At 49.2% G+C, this 16789-nt stretch overlaps 1 protein-coding gene across 1 annotated transcript; it reads left to right on the top strand.

Annotated features, from left to right (window-relative positions):
• Positions 1-1932: 1932 nt before the first annotated feature.
• On the top strand, positions 1933-9204 carry LOC119402016 (uncharacterized). Its single transcript, XM_037669051.2, has 4 exons — positions 1933-2143; positions 4193-4334; positions 6313-6471; positions 8796-9204. Exons 1-4 carry the CDS (start codon positions 1950-1952, stop codon positions 9168-9170), a joined length of 870 nt encoding a protein of 289 aa, XP_037524979.1. The 5' UTR covers positions 1933-1949; the 3' UTR covers positions 9171-9204.
• Positions 9205-16789: the final 7585 nt, after the last annotated feature.

Genomic DNA, 16789 nt, shown 5'->3' with positions numbered 1-16789 from the left:
AAACAAACATTGCCGACACTTGCAGCGCGTTGCTCAAGCACAAAGGCGTAACAACTGTGACAGTTGTTAGTTCACGCTAGTCCTGTGTATACCTGTGCGTTCATTTCGGGCGTCCTTTGTTCTTCAGCGGCGTGCTGCAAGTATCAAGCTGCTTGTTGTTCTTCGTGTGATATTCCAATTTCTTGCTATCGCATTCATTGCTTCGCCCTTGCGGCGAAACTGTGACTTTTTCTCCTAGTTACTTCAGTCTCATGGTTCGTCTCGGCGGCTACTACCTGTCCTAAGTAGACGTGTTCCTTTAGAACTTAGTGTCTCGCTACCTATCGCAAAGCGCTGTTCTCTGCCGAGACTGTTGCATATTACTTTAGTTTTCCACAAGTTAATTTTCAGACCTACCGTTCTGCTTTCCATGTCCAATTCAGTAATCATGAGTTGCAATTCATCCCCTGAGTTACTCATAAATGTAATGTTATCAGCGAATCGCAGGCTACTAAGGTACTCTCCATTAACTTGTGTCCCTAACTCTTCCCAGTCAAGGGTCCTGAAAACCTCCTGTAGCTACATGTTTAAGAAGCTCGAAAAAACGAGGACGAAGCAGAGAATACACAGAGGGCAGGCGCTTGCTCCTGTAACCTTTTGTAAGCACGCGGTGGATAGCATTGAAGAGATCGTGTCTCCCTGTCCTACGCCCTTCTTTATTAGGTGGGATTTTGTCGCTTTCTTTAGGGAAGACTATGGTGGCTGTGGAGCCCCTGTAGATTCCTTCCAGTATGTTTATGTACGGTTCGTGGACGCCCCGATTCCGCTTCAGCCTGCTTCAGTCTTTCGTAATACTCAAGCATTTCTGTGCTCTGTCAACGAGAAAATTGTGTGTTGTGCGTCCTTCGCGTATGGCTAACCCCTACAGAGAAATAACTAAATATATAAAACAACGCAAACTTTCTATGTGTACTGGGTTTCTGACTCAGAGCCCCAGTTTCCGAAGTCCCCTGGGCTAAACAACCCTGCCGGCAGAGCGTGAATTTATCTGAACCACATGAATACGCTGTACTAGTGGCACAAAAGAAGTGTGGAAGTAGAAGACTTTCTCTGAAGGTTTCGTTTTAATATTTTGTGGTAGTATAATCAAAGCCGTCGCTAGGACAAAACAAAGTGTGTGACCGGGTTAGAGGCATTCCATAGCTACGCCAACAGCGCGGGAGAGGCACAAAGACAAAGGACAGCGCCAGTCCTCGTCGGTCCTTTGTCTTCACGCCTCTCCCGCGCTATTTACGTGTTTAGGACAAAATGTCAAGCCGACCTGGGGGATTGTTAATATGAGGAAAGTACTGACTTTTGCGACAACCTTAATGCCGAACACATATTCCGGTGTTCGCCGAATGCGCCTTTCTTTTGAGTAGTTTCAGACACTGACGAACGCTAGAAACAACACGAAAGGCACCCTGTCCGTCCGTGTCTTCCGTCCAAACCTTTTGCGCTTATCGGTGGTCAAGTTTCGGGAAGGCCACAACCAGGCCCGTAACCAGGAATTTTTTTTTCGGGGGGGGGGGGGGTCCACTTGCTGAAAGCCTCGACTATTTGAGAAAAGCGCCTATTTTCATTATTTATTTTCGGTAAAACAACATGTACCATAAAAATTTCAGGGGGGGGAGGCCCGACCCCCCCCCCCCCTGTCTACGGGCCTGGCCACAACCATACATTTTCATACAACAATGATTTAGTCTTACACATCTCTTAGGCAACATTCGAAGGAGATTCTGTGTGGAGTTTGTTTTTTTTTTGTTAAGTGTGACGTATTCGGTTAAGCAGCAGCAGTATCAACAGCCATGGTCAGCAAAATCTAGAGAGTTTCGCAGAGGTAAAAGCTCCTCTTTAAAACATCAAACCTCTCGTGTTTTCTTATGCTTATCTGCTGCTTGTATGTGTAGGAGAGCAGCGTACTGTGGGAAATGTTCGGCGGCGGGAAGGACGTCCGCGAGCAAGCGTGCGCCTACGTTCACGAGAGACTCTTCAGGGCCCAAAGCCTCCAGGCGGCCACCGCTGTGCTGGACAAGATCATGGGCGACACTGAGGAGAAAATCGCGCAGGTCTTGGACAACGTGCAGCTTATGCTGAGCCAGCGAGTGTCTTACTGGCTTTCCAGGTATGTTCGTGGCGTCTTCTTAGTGCGTAAGCATTGTTTTCGAGGAAACTGGCAATAATTGGTGCAAATTAGTGTCCCTCACGCAACTCTTTGTAATTGGAAAACAATTTGACAATTGCAAAAGGTGTCACAAAGCAACGCGAGAACATTGTCAATGTAAGCGATTGGTAACTTACTTGTAGGTGGTCATTAAAAAGTTCGGCAGCATCTAACACTCTGTAACACTTAAATGTGCAAGCCTGCTGCATGCTTGGTAATGCATTGTGTCATGCAATAGGGGACCAGACTTCTTGCAAGACGTAACAAGCCGCACTATGAGAGACACGCATTAAATTATCTTCACGTTCTTAGTCGATTGCATTGCCCCCCCCCCCCTCCTGAAGGTTTCTGCACATCACGTGTTGTTGCAGTACCTCCTGGATCGACCAAACGACGATGCCATGTGGTGACGTCACATGGTGACATCACAACATGGCGTCAGCAGCGACGTAGGTCATGTGGGTCTTTGTACCGCGTCCTTCTCCTGTCACGTTTCGATCAAAGGGCCGCTCAACGAGACTCTTGAGGCTTTCGCCTTAAAAAAACATTGGCAATGTACACACCGCCACGCGGCAGTCAACAAAGTGGCGTCACTAAATCGTAGAAAAAACGAACAAGTAATAATTGAAAGTATGGTCGGGAGCGTATCGGCAATGACGTTTTAGAACAATGCTCACTGAAGCATAAGCCCGGGCCGCTAAAACAGAAAACACCGAGCGCCTCTATACACAAAGTCCTTTTTATAGGGTATAAACCAAAATTTATTCCGGCCAGTTTTTAAATACAAATGACATTTCTTTAGCCCCAACGACAGGTTTCGGATGTACAATGTATATCACCGGATGGCTAAAACAATTTCATTGTTTCTTTGTTCACACGTGACCTAATGTATTTTAGTTGGCAGCATATGTAAAATGACCTTTTTTTTACCATGGAATTGCCAACTGACTTACAAAACGTATGATTCCAATTGGAATCACTGGATCTTAAAGGGTTAACTTTTTCATAAGCTTCAGCATCATCATACTTTACGTGGAGGACTCTCCTTCCTCAACCATAGTACGCTTGTCGAATCGATCATCGATATAAGGCTGATCTTCAGTTATTTCCCAATAAATTTTCTTTTAGTTCATTTTTCCTCGCTAATTACATGATTGGAACCACGTTCCCGAAAACGTTGTATTCACCAAGGCCAACCAATAATTTCGGGCTGCTTTACCGAGCACTGTGTAATCGGGTGTGTTTTAGATAATATTCTGCAGTCAGAAGCTTATGTGAAAGCGCGGTTTGCTTTTTATTGCGATAGCAATTATATGGACAGTCTCGATGGATTTTTGCGGTCGCCGTTGCCGTCGCCGTCATGTCCCTCCCTTATGAAGTCCAAATTGATAAGATCCCCCACACATCGTATGTTCTACCGCGGGTAAAAGCGCGCGAGCGGGGTGACGAACGCGGCCGAAGCAGAGATCAAACGAGCCGGCCCACTTCCGCCGCTCGGAGGGTGCATGCGATAACATCACCCCGTTCGGGAGGCCTGCCGTCGAAGCAGACAGGAAATGCCCCGTCCGTCTTTAACGACCATGAAAAGACGCGAGCGGGGCGTGGGGGAGGGTGTCGCGTAGCAGCAACTTTGAACTTTGAATCTAAGGGCGCGGTCGCGATCGCTGGCACGCACGCTATCTCGACAGCATCACAGCGGGCAGCTCGTATACCCTTCTACGTGCTACGCTCTCAACGCGAAGTGACTATGCGGAGAGCATCTCTCCCTGGAGCGGCCGTGTTCTGTTACACCAGCGTTTTTGTAGTTACGCGAGATCGGGTACAAAACAGTTAGCTGCCAGCCTCACTTCGTATAACAGTACAATTTGTTACTATCGCATTCATTGCTTCGCCCTTGCGGTGAAACTGACTTTTTTACCGTCATTTGCAAATGCTGGCGCTCTAGTGCACATGTCGCCAAAAGTGTCGCTCGCATATATTAACCAACGACTCTTCATTTTACGTTCCCAGGCACGAAGAAGACGAGCTCCTTCGCTACCAGGTGAAGCGAAGACCGGGATACCGGGCCGAGCTGCAGGCAGTGGATGCAGAACTGGCGGGAGTGTCCGAGCCGTCGGCTTCTGACCTGGGGACGTCCGTCTTCTCCTGGAAGGTGCGATGCGCTGATATTGTCACTTTGTGCTGACTGCGAAGAATGCAGCATTCAAACTGGTAAAGGCTTAGCGGTCTTGACTATATAGTCAAGGGTCCCCATCACTTTAACACCGGCACTGTGGTCGACGGTGCAGCAGTTACTACGGTGACCATGCAGCAGGTCACGTTCACCACGGGCGAACGTGAAATCAGGCAGGTTTAGAACACCTATAATGTCGCGCGTGCTCGCAAGCGTGTTCAGAGGCTGGACACATTTTCCTTGATGCTAATAAGAACATGTTTTCTTCATCACGAAACTCACTAACACCATCGCTTCGCCAGGGTCAAATGGCTACGTCATCAGTTGACACCCGAACAACATCTACGTAACATGCGTTCATCCTGCTGCATTTACAAAGTAATGCTATTATCAGTAACCGTACACAGAAAACACCAACCCTTTGTCACCGTATCCTTGGCAATATTTTCGATAAGTTAAGTTTTCAGTGCGCTTTGGGGTATTGATTATATGTCCACACACACCGGGTGATGCGCATACTAACAACTGATTTTATTTCCGAGCCTACAAATGCTTCTTTACAGACTCCAAAAAGAGATAATTAAAACAACGAAGAAAAACAAAATGAAATGAAATCAATTCTCGATACATGTATCTGTGTCTCGTACCTGTGGTGCTCGTCAGTGTATGGCAGTACGTGAAAAGATGAAGTCATAACAACTAACCCCGTTGCAGCCTTATTGATTTGCATAACTTTTTTTTCAGAGGCTGCAGCAATGGCTTTAGCTATAAGTACCAGGAGAGAAGCCACCCCCAACCACAAGAGACATGTCGCTTTTTGATGACAGGCCTTTACCTTAACAACTTTCACGTTACTAGGTCATCTGCTGCAACACTAACACGTTGTAATATGGTGTCCTGGGTACCCGGACTTCGAATCCAGTGAACGTGCTGAATCCGTCGCTCGCTATCTTTCCAACCGATTGGATCAGCCCAGCTCCTACACCTTGCCTGTGCCAAAACACCCACGTGAAATTTTGGAAACAGCCTCATGACGGCCAGCGCAAACAAGACACGAAACACACAAAAAGTACACAGACAGTGTTTCCTGTCTTGTTCGCGCTGGCCGTCATGAGTGTGGTCCACGCTATATTACTTTGGAGACACCGGCGCGTGACGCTCCAAAAATGCGTCTCTTCGTACAAATCCTTAACTGAGGTCACAAGCCTAAGGGAATCCCATATTGACTTTTATCCGCATATTTTAACCACACGCATTCTGCGCTTTACGCAGTATAGCGCTTGATGCTCGTGGTACAGAGGTGCCCTGCCCATTCCCACAGTTCGTTGGACGTGTCGGTGTACAGACGGGTCCACTGTTAAAGGGAACACTTGCATGCAGGGCGTGTCCGGATTTGCTCTCCTGCAAAAGCATAATCGCTTACATTTGCTTAACACTACTGGTGGTTGACAGTTATGACCGCTTTTGAGAAATTAGTGCCGTGCACAAACAATCTTTCCACGACTACTTGCCCTTAAGGGGCCAACACTACGAAAGGTGCTCATTCGAGTATTCCCTTTAACAGTGGACTGTAGTGTACATTCCTATTGGTACTAATGTGGGACATTCTTAATAGTCCTAATGCCTCCTATTCATTATTTCTCTAATGTCTGACATTCCTAATCGTCCTAATTGTGGGCATATCTAATAGTCCTAATGTCTGACATTCCTAATGACCCTAGTGGGGTACATTCCTAATGCTCCTTATGCAGAACATTCCCAATGGTCCTACGTCGCACATCCCTAATGGTCCTGGTGTGGAGCATTTCTAATGCTCCCAATGTATGACATACCCATTCCCACACTTCTTTGGACGCGTCAGTGTACATTCCCAATGGTCCTAATGTCACACATCTCTAATGGTCCTGATGGGCATTTCTAATGCTCCCAATGTCTAACATTCCGACTTGTCTGGCAGGTGACGTATGACCGTGCCAGGAACATGCTGACCGTGCCCCATGGCCTCATGGCGGTCACGGTGAAGAGTGACGATGAGGAGCCTGTGCTGGCTGGCCCCGTTTCGGCGCCCCTTATGCGCCTGCTGCTACCACGACCGGAAGGACCGTACTCGTGGAAGGTGAGCTCAGTAGCGTGCATATATATATATATATATATATATATATATATATATATATATATATATATATATATATATATATATATCAGGGCTGTATCAATCCTGATACAGCCCTGATGAGAGCCCGGCAGATTTCTTCCTGTTCTCAATGCTGAAGAGAAGCCAGAACGGGCACCGTTTCAACGGTGTTCTCGCTATCCAACTAGCTGTCAGAGTCTCTCATGGCAATTGACTTTCAGGAAGTCTTTGCAGCGCAGGAATCCCGTTGTACGTGGTGTACTGACGCCCAAGGAAACCATTTTAAAGAGCTTAACTGACGTATCAATTGTAAATAACGAGGACCCGTGGTCGTAGATCATGAACACGTCTTTACTTCATGAAGGCTCGCTCCGAATCCACTTCGTTCTCCTCCTCCTTTTTGACCCTGTCCCCCCCTCAAGACTACGCCCCACTATTCTATTTTCAACATCATCCGAGGGGGAGAGGACAAAAAACGTCACATCAGTCATTTTGTGGCTTCCATTACACACAGGTTTTGCACCGGCCGGTTCACCACGTGGCCCGTAGCCAAACAAACGGAACAGGCTGTGACTATCGCGTCTGTGATGCAGTCATGTCACTCGGACAGCTGTTCTTGCACTGTCACCGCGTCTCAGATGCCAATCGGTGATGAGGCCTGCTCATCCGACGTGTAAATGAGGTGCGCGCTTCCATCTCCGTCGTTTCCACCTCGGTGTGGCATTGGTGGTGTACTTCGCACTCAGGTTCTGCAGACGGTTTACTGCAGCGTTTGGGAGTCTTCTCCATGTGCCTAGATACCTGCAGCGATGTTTCTTGCTGCGGCCCGAACCCTGCGAAGTCCCGAATTTCGAGAAGGTGGTCGATATCGACGCTTGTTCTCCTGATCGGTTCACCACGTAATTGACGAGTCCCGGTGCCTGACTCTCCCGCTTCTCGGTAGGGATATGTTCGTTGAGATGCTCGCACAGTAGGTTCGCGTGGTGGTGGTATTTCTTCGGCTTCGTTTTCGGGACCCTCCACTTCTCTTCCCGAGGCAGAAGCAGCGCTTTCTCCTCCTTGTGTACGCGCTCCTCCCTTCGCTCAGTCATAACGTCGTCCAGTTCCACGAAGCTGAACGGAACAAAATCCTAACATCCAGGCTGTGCATCCAACGACGAAGATTCCAAGAAAAACACGGCACGAATGCTAGCTCCATCGAAGGAGTCATTGTTGCAGGTGGGCAAGCTGTCGGCAACTTCTTCCTTTCCACGCTTCATCGGTTGCTCACTGGACACAAACTGTTCGTCAACTTCAACCTCATTATTCATTCCACAGCTTCCACCATTTTCACGACTGCCGCCTGTACTTTCGAGAATGCCTATCGCTTGATCCTCTTTCGGTTCTTTATCGCTCTTCGGAATACTACCACAGTTCTCCAATGGCTGTTCCTCTCTTGTCCAATTAACAGCGTGCAACGTTTGCTCAGGAGGACCTTCCACGCACATCATCGTCGCTTCGATGTTATTCTCTTTTTCATTCCTTTGTGGACTCGCAGACAATCCGCTTTTGTGGTTCGAATCTGAGCCTTCGAAACTTGTCATGTCTCTTTGCATGCCTTCGGAGATGCTGTCACAGTCGTCGGCAATTTTACACGAACCAGCTCGGTTGTAGTTTCCGCTTTCACGTCTGGCGTAAGCAAAAGGGGAATAGCACGTGTCACGCAGGAGAACAGACTGTTCGCGTTCAGACAGGAAATACTGCCCATCAGCGATGGCATACAAGACCTTCTCATGGTATTCTGCAGACTCGTCGAGTTCCTTGTCAAGTTCTTCGTCTTCAATAACGTCGAGGATCTTCCTGTCTAACTGGCGCAGCTCAGCTTCTTTGCTCTTCAAAAAGTTGACGTGCTTCATGACACGGCGCGCTTCGGCATCGGGATTCTGCAGCAGTTCTGTCAGGAGCGTAATAATCCGAGAGACGCTGACCCTGAGAGTTCCACGCACCTTCCGAAGACGCTCGGCCGAAGTCATTGTAGTCCACGAATGACCATTCCCGGGTTTCACGGCACCAAACCCTGCGAAGTGCCTGTGAGCTAGCCCTTGGACAGTAAAGACGTGTTCCAGATCTACGACCACGGGTCCTTGTTATTTACATCAATCACGTCATTAACTTCATTTCACCACACCCAGTTTCATTACTATATGGGCAGACGCTGTATGTTCATGCTCCCCAACCCCTTCTGAATTACCCTAGACTGAAACCTTTCTGAGAGTATTGAGAATAACAAAATAAACAAGTAAATAAAGAAATAACTAATTTCGCAGGAGGGTCACGACCAGCACCTTGCCTACGTCAGGGAGTGCTTCCGGTCGGCGCACAACACCAGCCTGGACGTGGACGGCGACTCGGCGCTACTCGAAGAGCTCGTCTACGAGTCCGCTCTGCTGGGGCCGCTGTTCGACGTCTACCGCAAGGCCATCTTTGAGACGTTCGACGCGGACGTGTACCTGCACCGGCAGTACGACAACTGGCAGCTCTTTTATGTCATCTGGACCATGACGCACTGCGGCGAGCCACAGCGAGCAGACTTGGTGAATGCGGTGCTCAGGAACTCCGTGCGCTTCACGCGGAGTTTCAACTGCGGCCTCAAGGACGCCATGTATCAGAGAAGGAAGTGTAACTTCTGGGTTTACTGGTGACCAATAAGATACGGGCACCGCCTGGTATGTGTGACATTGCTTTTCTGACGTCACTTTTTTTCTCACACGCATGTTGTTTTAGTCTTCATTTTGTAATCAAATAAAGTTTGTAGCAATAAATAAAAATGGTCAGTGCATGACATAACAATTGGAATGATGTACATTCATTCATTCGTTTTCACAACGGAGCTATTTAAAGGGCCCCTAAACCACAACAGACGCTCGCGTGCTCCTCTCCATGCCCTTCCGCCATCCACAACGGCCGTCGTGGCGTCACCTGCCTGATTATGCGCCGTTGCGAGCACAGACGCTGTCAGTGGGCGAACAGGAACCGGTTTTCTTCTGGCCACGGTGTAAGATATGGCTCTGGCAAGAGCCATATCTTACACCGTGGCCAGAACACAGTTACACAGTTCTTGCCAGTTCTTGCCAGTTGCACAGTTCTTACACAGTTCTTGCCAGAGCATGGCTCTGGCAAGAACTGCGTACTTTAACCGGCCGGGCGTGGTCACGCGCACCCGGTCTGGGCAGGGATCAGCAGACGACTCATGCGTTTCAAACGATAGATGGAACTAATGTCGCATTTGCTGGCTGCGGCGGTCGCGTTTTGTTCGTAGACAGGAGGTTTGATGTGAAACTAGTTAGATGCTAGCCTTACATCTTATAACACTACTTGTCGGTCATTTGTCGGTCATCTTATAACACTATTTGTTGCAGTGACACCGGTCCCCATTGTGATCGCTGTCAAGGGCCGGAAACACTTGAGAAAATACTTTGTACCTGCCCAGCATACGCGCATGAACGACGGAAATTGATTTCCTCTACTGAAGGATTGCATAATAGGCTATTAACTGAGGAGGTTGTGTTGGGCCCTTGACATGGCGCCAACAGTGCAGTTGTGGTAGTAAGAGCGGTCACAGCTTTCCTGCAGGCCACTGGACTGGATGCGCGGCTACAGCACTGAGCCAACTAGACGGGACTGCATATACTCACCTCCCTAGCTTACCATCGTCATTCATTACTGTTTTCCTACCCTAGAGCATACCATCGCTCAGGCCGACCTCTCTGCTTTTCTGTAAATAAACCGCTTGCTCTCTCTGTTGCCACAACACACATTCTTCGTGCCTCCGGCGAAAGTGACTTTTTTAATCACGAGAACTCCGCAAAGACGAAGTGACGGCACAGCTCGCGCACTTGGAGACACGAGGCGCTCAGTGGCTTTCTTGAAATAACGTGCTTTTTAACGCGATAGCGTTATGGTGCGTTCACACTGAGACATTCGGCGGCGACAGCGCGCGGAATCCGCTTCGGCGGCAGCGAGATCCGCCGGAAAAGCCCATTTCGCGCCGATCTGTCCTGGACCGATTTTTGCGGCAGTTGCCGCCGGATTCCCTCACCGCGAACCAATTGGAACGCGAGTCGAACATTCGAAAAATGGCGGCGCGCTTGTGATATCGCAGTCGTCGAAGCCCGCAGCAACAGTGAAGTCTTTCGTAATCATCCTGTAGCTCTCGACAACTGCCAAGTGTTGTCGCGATTAGCATCTTTGCAATACATCATCGCGATCTCGCAAAACGGGTAGCATTATCTCGGCTCGACCAAGCTTCTCGCGTCTTGCAAATCAGGGCGAACCAACCACGACTGCTTGCGTCGTTTCTTGTTCGGTGAACGCATGTTTCTCCTCGTCAGACATCGCCAGAAAGTTCCTTTCGAGCAGGCCCAGCAGTTCGACAACCCTGCTCCTGTTTATGCGCTCCGCCATAACGAAACGCGTGCACAACGCAGAGCGCGTCGATGCCAGCGTTCCTTCGCGCGAAGGGACGATGACAACTAGGCGCCCTAGTTTCGGCGGTGCGGTTGCTAAGCGGTGTGAACAATGTAGAATTTCGGCGGCGCGCGAATTCCGGTCGCTGTGGCCGGCGGATTCCCCAGTGTGATTGAGCCTAGAGAGCTCGTGTCGCAGAAATTCCAGTGTCGGTGACGGCGTCGCAACCGACGCTTGTGAGCAAAAAATCGTCCGCGACCGAAAAATTGAGAAAGATGGAAATAAAATAAACAATAAAAATCTTCGGTCCCCGGGCCGTTTGCGTGGCAAGCAGATGTACTACCACAAAGCCACGATGTTACTTGCAACTGCTTCGGAGAAAAACACTACATAAATGCCATGTAGTGGAAGGAGTCCCCTTAACGCGTTTTGTTCGGCAAGTGCCACGACGAAAATGAGCCCATTCGGCAATTTGTAGGCGCATTGGCGAGGCCATTAAAGTACGTTTTTTGCGCGACGCCATGTTTCGAAAAAAGCCGGGATAGTGCAGCCATTGCCGCCAAAATCACACGCGAACTTTCAAACAGCTCCAAAAATGGACAACTATGTCCATCTAGCGGAAAACATATCAAGCCAACGCCTGCTTTCTAGAGGAGGCGTTGACCAAGCAGGAGGAGGAGGAATAAACTTTATTGACAATAAATTGGAGCGGGATTGGGGGAGCCATGCAGACAGCAAACGTTAGATAATGTGCTGCCATCTGTGAGGCATTGTGAGAAATATGTCTCGACTCTTGCACAGGGAAGTGCTTTAGATCGAAAACCGGCACCATTACAATAGATACATAGCGCGCGCGTGTGTGTGTCTGTGTGCGTGCATGTGTAACAACACACATTAATAATTATGCACTTAGTGGTTGAAGTGCGCACTAGGGGCCGGATTTCGCTATCGCGTTCAACTCTTAAGGCGAACCTTAAGGGTCCACCAATTTTGTTTGTTTTTTGTTCTACACACACGGGCTTTTCCCCACGTTATCCTTCTCATTATGCATATAAGGGTTTCGCCCTAAGAAAAGATATACGTGTAGACGAGATCTGTTAGCACTCCATATATCAGCAGGCTATACTTTTCACACAAGAAGTGTTTGATGTTCGATATATTACTGCTTTCAATAAGTAAATAAAACGGGTACTTGCATGCGACTAGCAAATTCACATTCAGATATTGACATGGTTTAGAAGTGAAAAATTTTAGAGCATTTCTAAGTAGCATGCAATGTTTATTGCCGGTGCGACCCGTAGTACACTCGGGACCCGGCAAGGACGCTACTGGTCGGGGCAGCGAGGTAGCGCTGGAAAGACACCAGAGGGAAGCAGCGCGAGCAGAGTGAAGCAGAGCATTGGCGATGCTGCTAGACGGAGGCGCGTCTTCGCCTTCACAATTGCCCCCGCTGAAAAAAAGAGTCATCGTGTGGCATAGGAGGTTGGAGACCGGGGTGTATGGTAGTGCTTTAGACACGCCAGGTGGATGAGGTCACGTTCTCGTCTACGCATGTCGTCAGATGGCACCAGCAGTAGTAGCTGCTGCTCCCCCGTGGACACTCGCGGAACGTCTGCTTACCGTAGTATGTAACCGTAGTGTGTAAGCTAGAGAATATTTTCCTTGGAGGTGGTTTCTCTAGGTGGTGAAGTCAAACTTTTCTTTATTTTCTCTTTTTTAATCGAAATTTTAATTTTGTTTTATCTAATTTATCGATTTTGGCCTGTGATACTTAGGTGGTGCATGCAGGGAATTGGTATTTTTTAAATTTAAATTTCATTTATTTTTCGCCCAGCTCCATTTTAATGTAATGGGGCTTCACGATACTGCATCCGAACTAATCCAAGCACGCCACACGAAACAAGTCATGCGCCTGGCCGTCACTAAAATGGCCAGGTGCATGGCTATCACTATCAGAACTTGGCATCGAAGCCCCCATTCTGAGGAGGGGGGAACAACGTATCCCACGTGAATGGAGGCAGCACGGCATCGTCAAACCACTACCACGCAACCTGCATCCGCAGTTCCACAAACATCAACGTCGGGCACGGGCCAAGGCTCACGAGAAATATTCGGACACTGAGGGCGCCTTCTTTGTCGATGCAGCTGGACCAGTGAACGGCAAATACACGGCTAGCGTCATTCATCAAGCAAAAGAGCTTGATTTTACATCAGCCCAGACACAGACGCAACTAGCATGGAAGAACCAGGAATTGCCCTCGTCCCACGAAAACCCGGGTCCACCTTCGTTCTGACAGATTCACAAGCAGCCTACCGAAATTTCTGAAAAGGCCACATTGGCCACATTTCGCACCGAATCCTCACACAGCTATCGTCCCCACGCTCAGAGGGAGAATGGAAACAGCCGATATGGATACCCGGCCACTGCGGAGTTAGAGGCAATGAGCTCGCCCACGCCTTGGCCCGAGAATTACTCTTCCGGACCTCCGACCCCGGCATATCCCACCCACCTTCTGCTATGCGTATGGACCCGCTTCTCACATATACAGAAATTCTACAACCCTAAAGACTCGAAAGACGGAAGCTTCTGCCCCCGGTGCCAAACCTCAGTAAGGAATCGCAAGCAGCGTGGCGTCGCCTGCAGACACTGTCCTACCCTAACCCATACATACTAAGATAAATCCCGACACACACGCACCGCAGTGAAGGTTCTGCGACAATAGAACAGCCACCCTGTACCACATGGTATGGGAATGTACACACAATCCACCATGCAACACAGGAAAAACCAAACATAAAAGGGTGGGAGGCAGCTCGGATCTGAAGACCCAAGAGGCCCTCGTGAAACGTGCGAGGACAGCGGCCCGCGCCAATACGGATCCCGGACTAAGGATCCCATTCACCGATCTTCTCACATAACACCAAATAAACGTTTTATTCTCTCTCTCTCTCTGTCATCGCCAACAGCTGCTGCTGCATTATGCACAACGTTGCTTTTGCGCAATATCAAAGTGAACAAGGACAGATGAAACGTGCACAAGCGCAGGTGTTCTTGTTCACTTTGATATGGCGCGAAGAATTAGCGCAGCTTGCACTAAGTGAATCGAATTGAGTTGAATTTATTCACATAAAGCCATTTAAAAAATACAATAGATACAATACAATTCAATACAAGCCGCGCAAGGCTGGGTCAGTAAGTGGGTGGGCGGCCTAGCTGGCCCTGGCTTGGCTAGGTTTTTGCAGGGTAGCTTCGGCGGTGAATGAGCGCGTGCCGTTTTATGATGACGATAAGTTTGTGTCTATGACACACGCCAGACTTCGACCTTGCCAGCTCTGCTGTTAAAATGACGTTATAGATCACCGACACCAACTAGCCGAAACCCATACCTTACTGGGCTGCATAATGTTTCGCAGTGTCTGACAGAACACAGTACTCAGACACTATGTGGCAGAGGATGATCAAGTCCCATGCGGCGAAGCGGATGTCAAAACACGCCTAAGGCAAGGTGCGTAGGGAAGTGAGGCGAGAAAGTCGTGACATCGTCGAGGTAGCATGGGCACATACATCTCTCGAGGCAACGCTTCGTATTGGTCATGAGACGTCCAAACGTGACAGGCGCGTTAAAAAGGCCGCAGGTGATCACGTTAAGTTCATACAGGCCGTTAGGCGTAATAAATGCAGTTTTCTGGCTATTGGCTTCACTCACTGGGACATGGCACTAGCCAGAACGCGCGAGAGAGAGAACACACACCTTCGTTTACAACGTAGCTAAGGAGAGGCGCCCTTAGGCCAGGATGCCTTGAGCTCGGCAAGCGCCCTGGGCCCTAGCGACAAGCCTAATCTGATCGTCGAGGTTGGAGCTCGCGAAGGTACTCTCCCAAAGCTCGCGGGTGCTGTAAGGGTCGGGGCGTTCGACTGCGTTGAGTTGGGTCTAGGGCCCAGAACAATTATGCTCCTTCAAGGCTGTCAGGGACGTCGTCTATGCGCGGAACAGTGTCTACGCGCGGAACAGCGTCTACGCGCGGAACCAGTGTTTGTTGCGAACGAGAACGGCGGAAGATGCCAAGGACTGCGATACTGTTGACTGACGTCCTGATGAAGCATCCCTTTAATTTTATCGTTGATGTCTTCCTGTTGCGGATACGCGGTATGGAATTAGACGCAGCGAATGGTGTAAGCCGGTGTCTGTGTAGCGCTACACTTCCGACGTCCTGGACAGGTGCGGTTTTGAAACATCGAGTGAATTTCGGAACTGGCGCAGAAGATAGAGCAGTTCGTGGTTTTCGGTACATGTGAGTGTATCGGCGATGAAACTGGAGAACATATCAGTAGAATACGTGAACATCAGCTGTAATGCACTCGTTGTTTGTGCAGGACACTACATTGAAGACTTCTTCAATCGCAGCTCACAAGAACAGCAATTGTTGAAAGATCGACTGAACGAAAAACAAACGTGTTTTTAATTTTGTGAAACTGCGCAAGTGCAAAGGGAAGTTCCAGGAACGCAGGTCACTCGGCGCTCAGAGAATGCTACCTCCACCAAAGAAGGATTGTCGAAGCCCAACGTGAGTGTTAACGCCGCAATAAAGCATTGGTCAGAGAATAAACGCTCGCTAACATTAAATAAAAAATAAATGCTTGCTAATAAGTGCTCACTAATAGGAGCTTTGCTTTACACGTAAAGTGGTACACAGCAATTGCATACAGCGAAAAATACGTATCGAGAGCTATTAACAATTAGGGTGCAAACTCTAAAGCGTGGCATCCGTACAGCCGGTTTCGCGTGAGTTCTGCAGCCACCCCGGTCCACTGTACAATATACGAGACAAAATATCCATAGCTGGGTCTTATGCGGGGGAAGATTTGTCCCAAAAATACATGTTCGAAAATAGTCGAAAGGGACAGCAGTTATCGCGGCAAAAGCAAAACGCAATAAGATATATTTACAACTCGGGTACCAAACACTAAAGTATGGTATGTGTACAGGGTTCACGTGGTTACGTTTGATAACAACAATACGCCCAGAGTTCAGATAGATGGCTTTGGTCTCTGTTCAGTGTACCCTGGTCGCGCCGTCATTTCTTCCCCTAAGGCAGGCATTGCTGCGTGACAAAATCGTCCCTGGAAGCGCAGTCGAAGGCGGTGCCGAACTCGGGCATGTTGTGCAGCGCCACCAGGCAGCTGGCGCGCGGGGACAGCGGGCCCGTGCTGCGACTCGAGTCCGCGTCGCACGAGAGCAGACAGAAGCGGGCGAAGAACTCGGCTTGGGCCTCGGGCCACAGCTTCTGCAGGTCCTCGCTGTCGGTCACGGACTTGCCGAAGCTCGCCAGGAGGGCGTCGTACGCGATACGCAGACCCTGGGCGCGCAGCACCATCTCGTGACGCTTCCGTTCGCCGCTGCCGTCAAATTGGCCCTGCAAGCCCAGGCGACTGTGCATCCGTTCGAAGCAGGCGGCACTGATGCGGTACTTGCGCATCGCGCCTCGGGTCCACCAGGCGTCGGAGCGCCGGTGACCGCCTCCTCCCTGTGAATCGTGACGACAGCAAAGTTTGCTGTTTTTGTAGAACTTTACAGCGAAGCTGTATATCGCTAGCAGATGGGCAAATGTGACGGTCCAGAGTGCGCAGAAGCTATGAAGAAGTAACGCTAACATGCGCTACATCGAAGTGTTTCCGCGCCTGCACTACTTTCTCTACAGGTTTTGTCAGCGTATATAGCTGGGGATGATGCCCGCCGCAGCATGAATCGCTACCCATAAAATCCTTTAGGTGTTCTTAATATCCTTTATGCTGACGTCATCGAACAGTTTGAAGCACGCATATCCTAAATGGACCGACAACTGGCCAGAATGT

Source organism: Rhipicephalus sanguineus, chromosome 8 (assembly GCF_013339695.2).
Source record: "Rhipicephalus sanguineus isolate Rsan-2018 chromosome 8, BIME_Rsan_1.4, whole genome shotgun sequence".
Taxonomy (NCBI): Eukaryota; Metazoa; Arthropoda; class Arachnida; order Ixodida; family Ixodidae; genus Rhipicephalus; species Rhipicephalus sanguineus.
The sequence above is the reverse complement of the archived record's forward strand: the minus strand, read 5'-3'. Positions and strand labels throughout refer to the sequence as shown.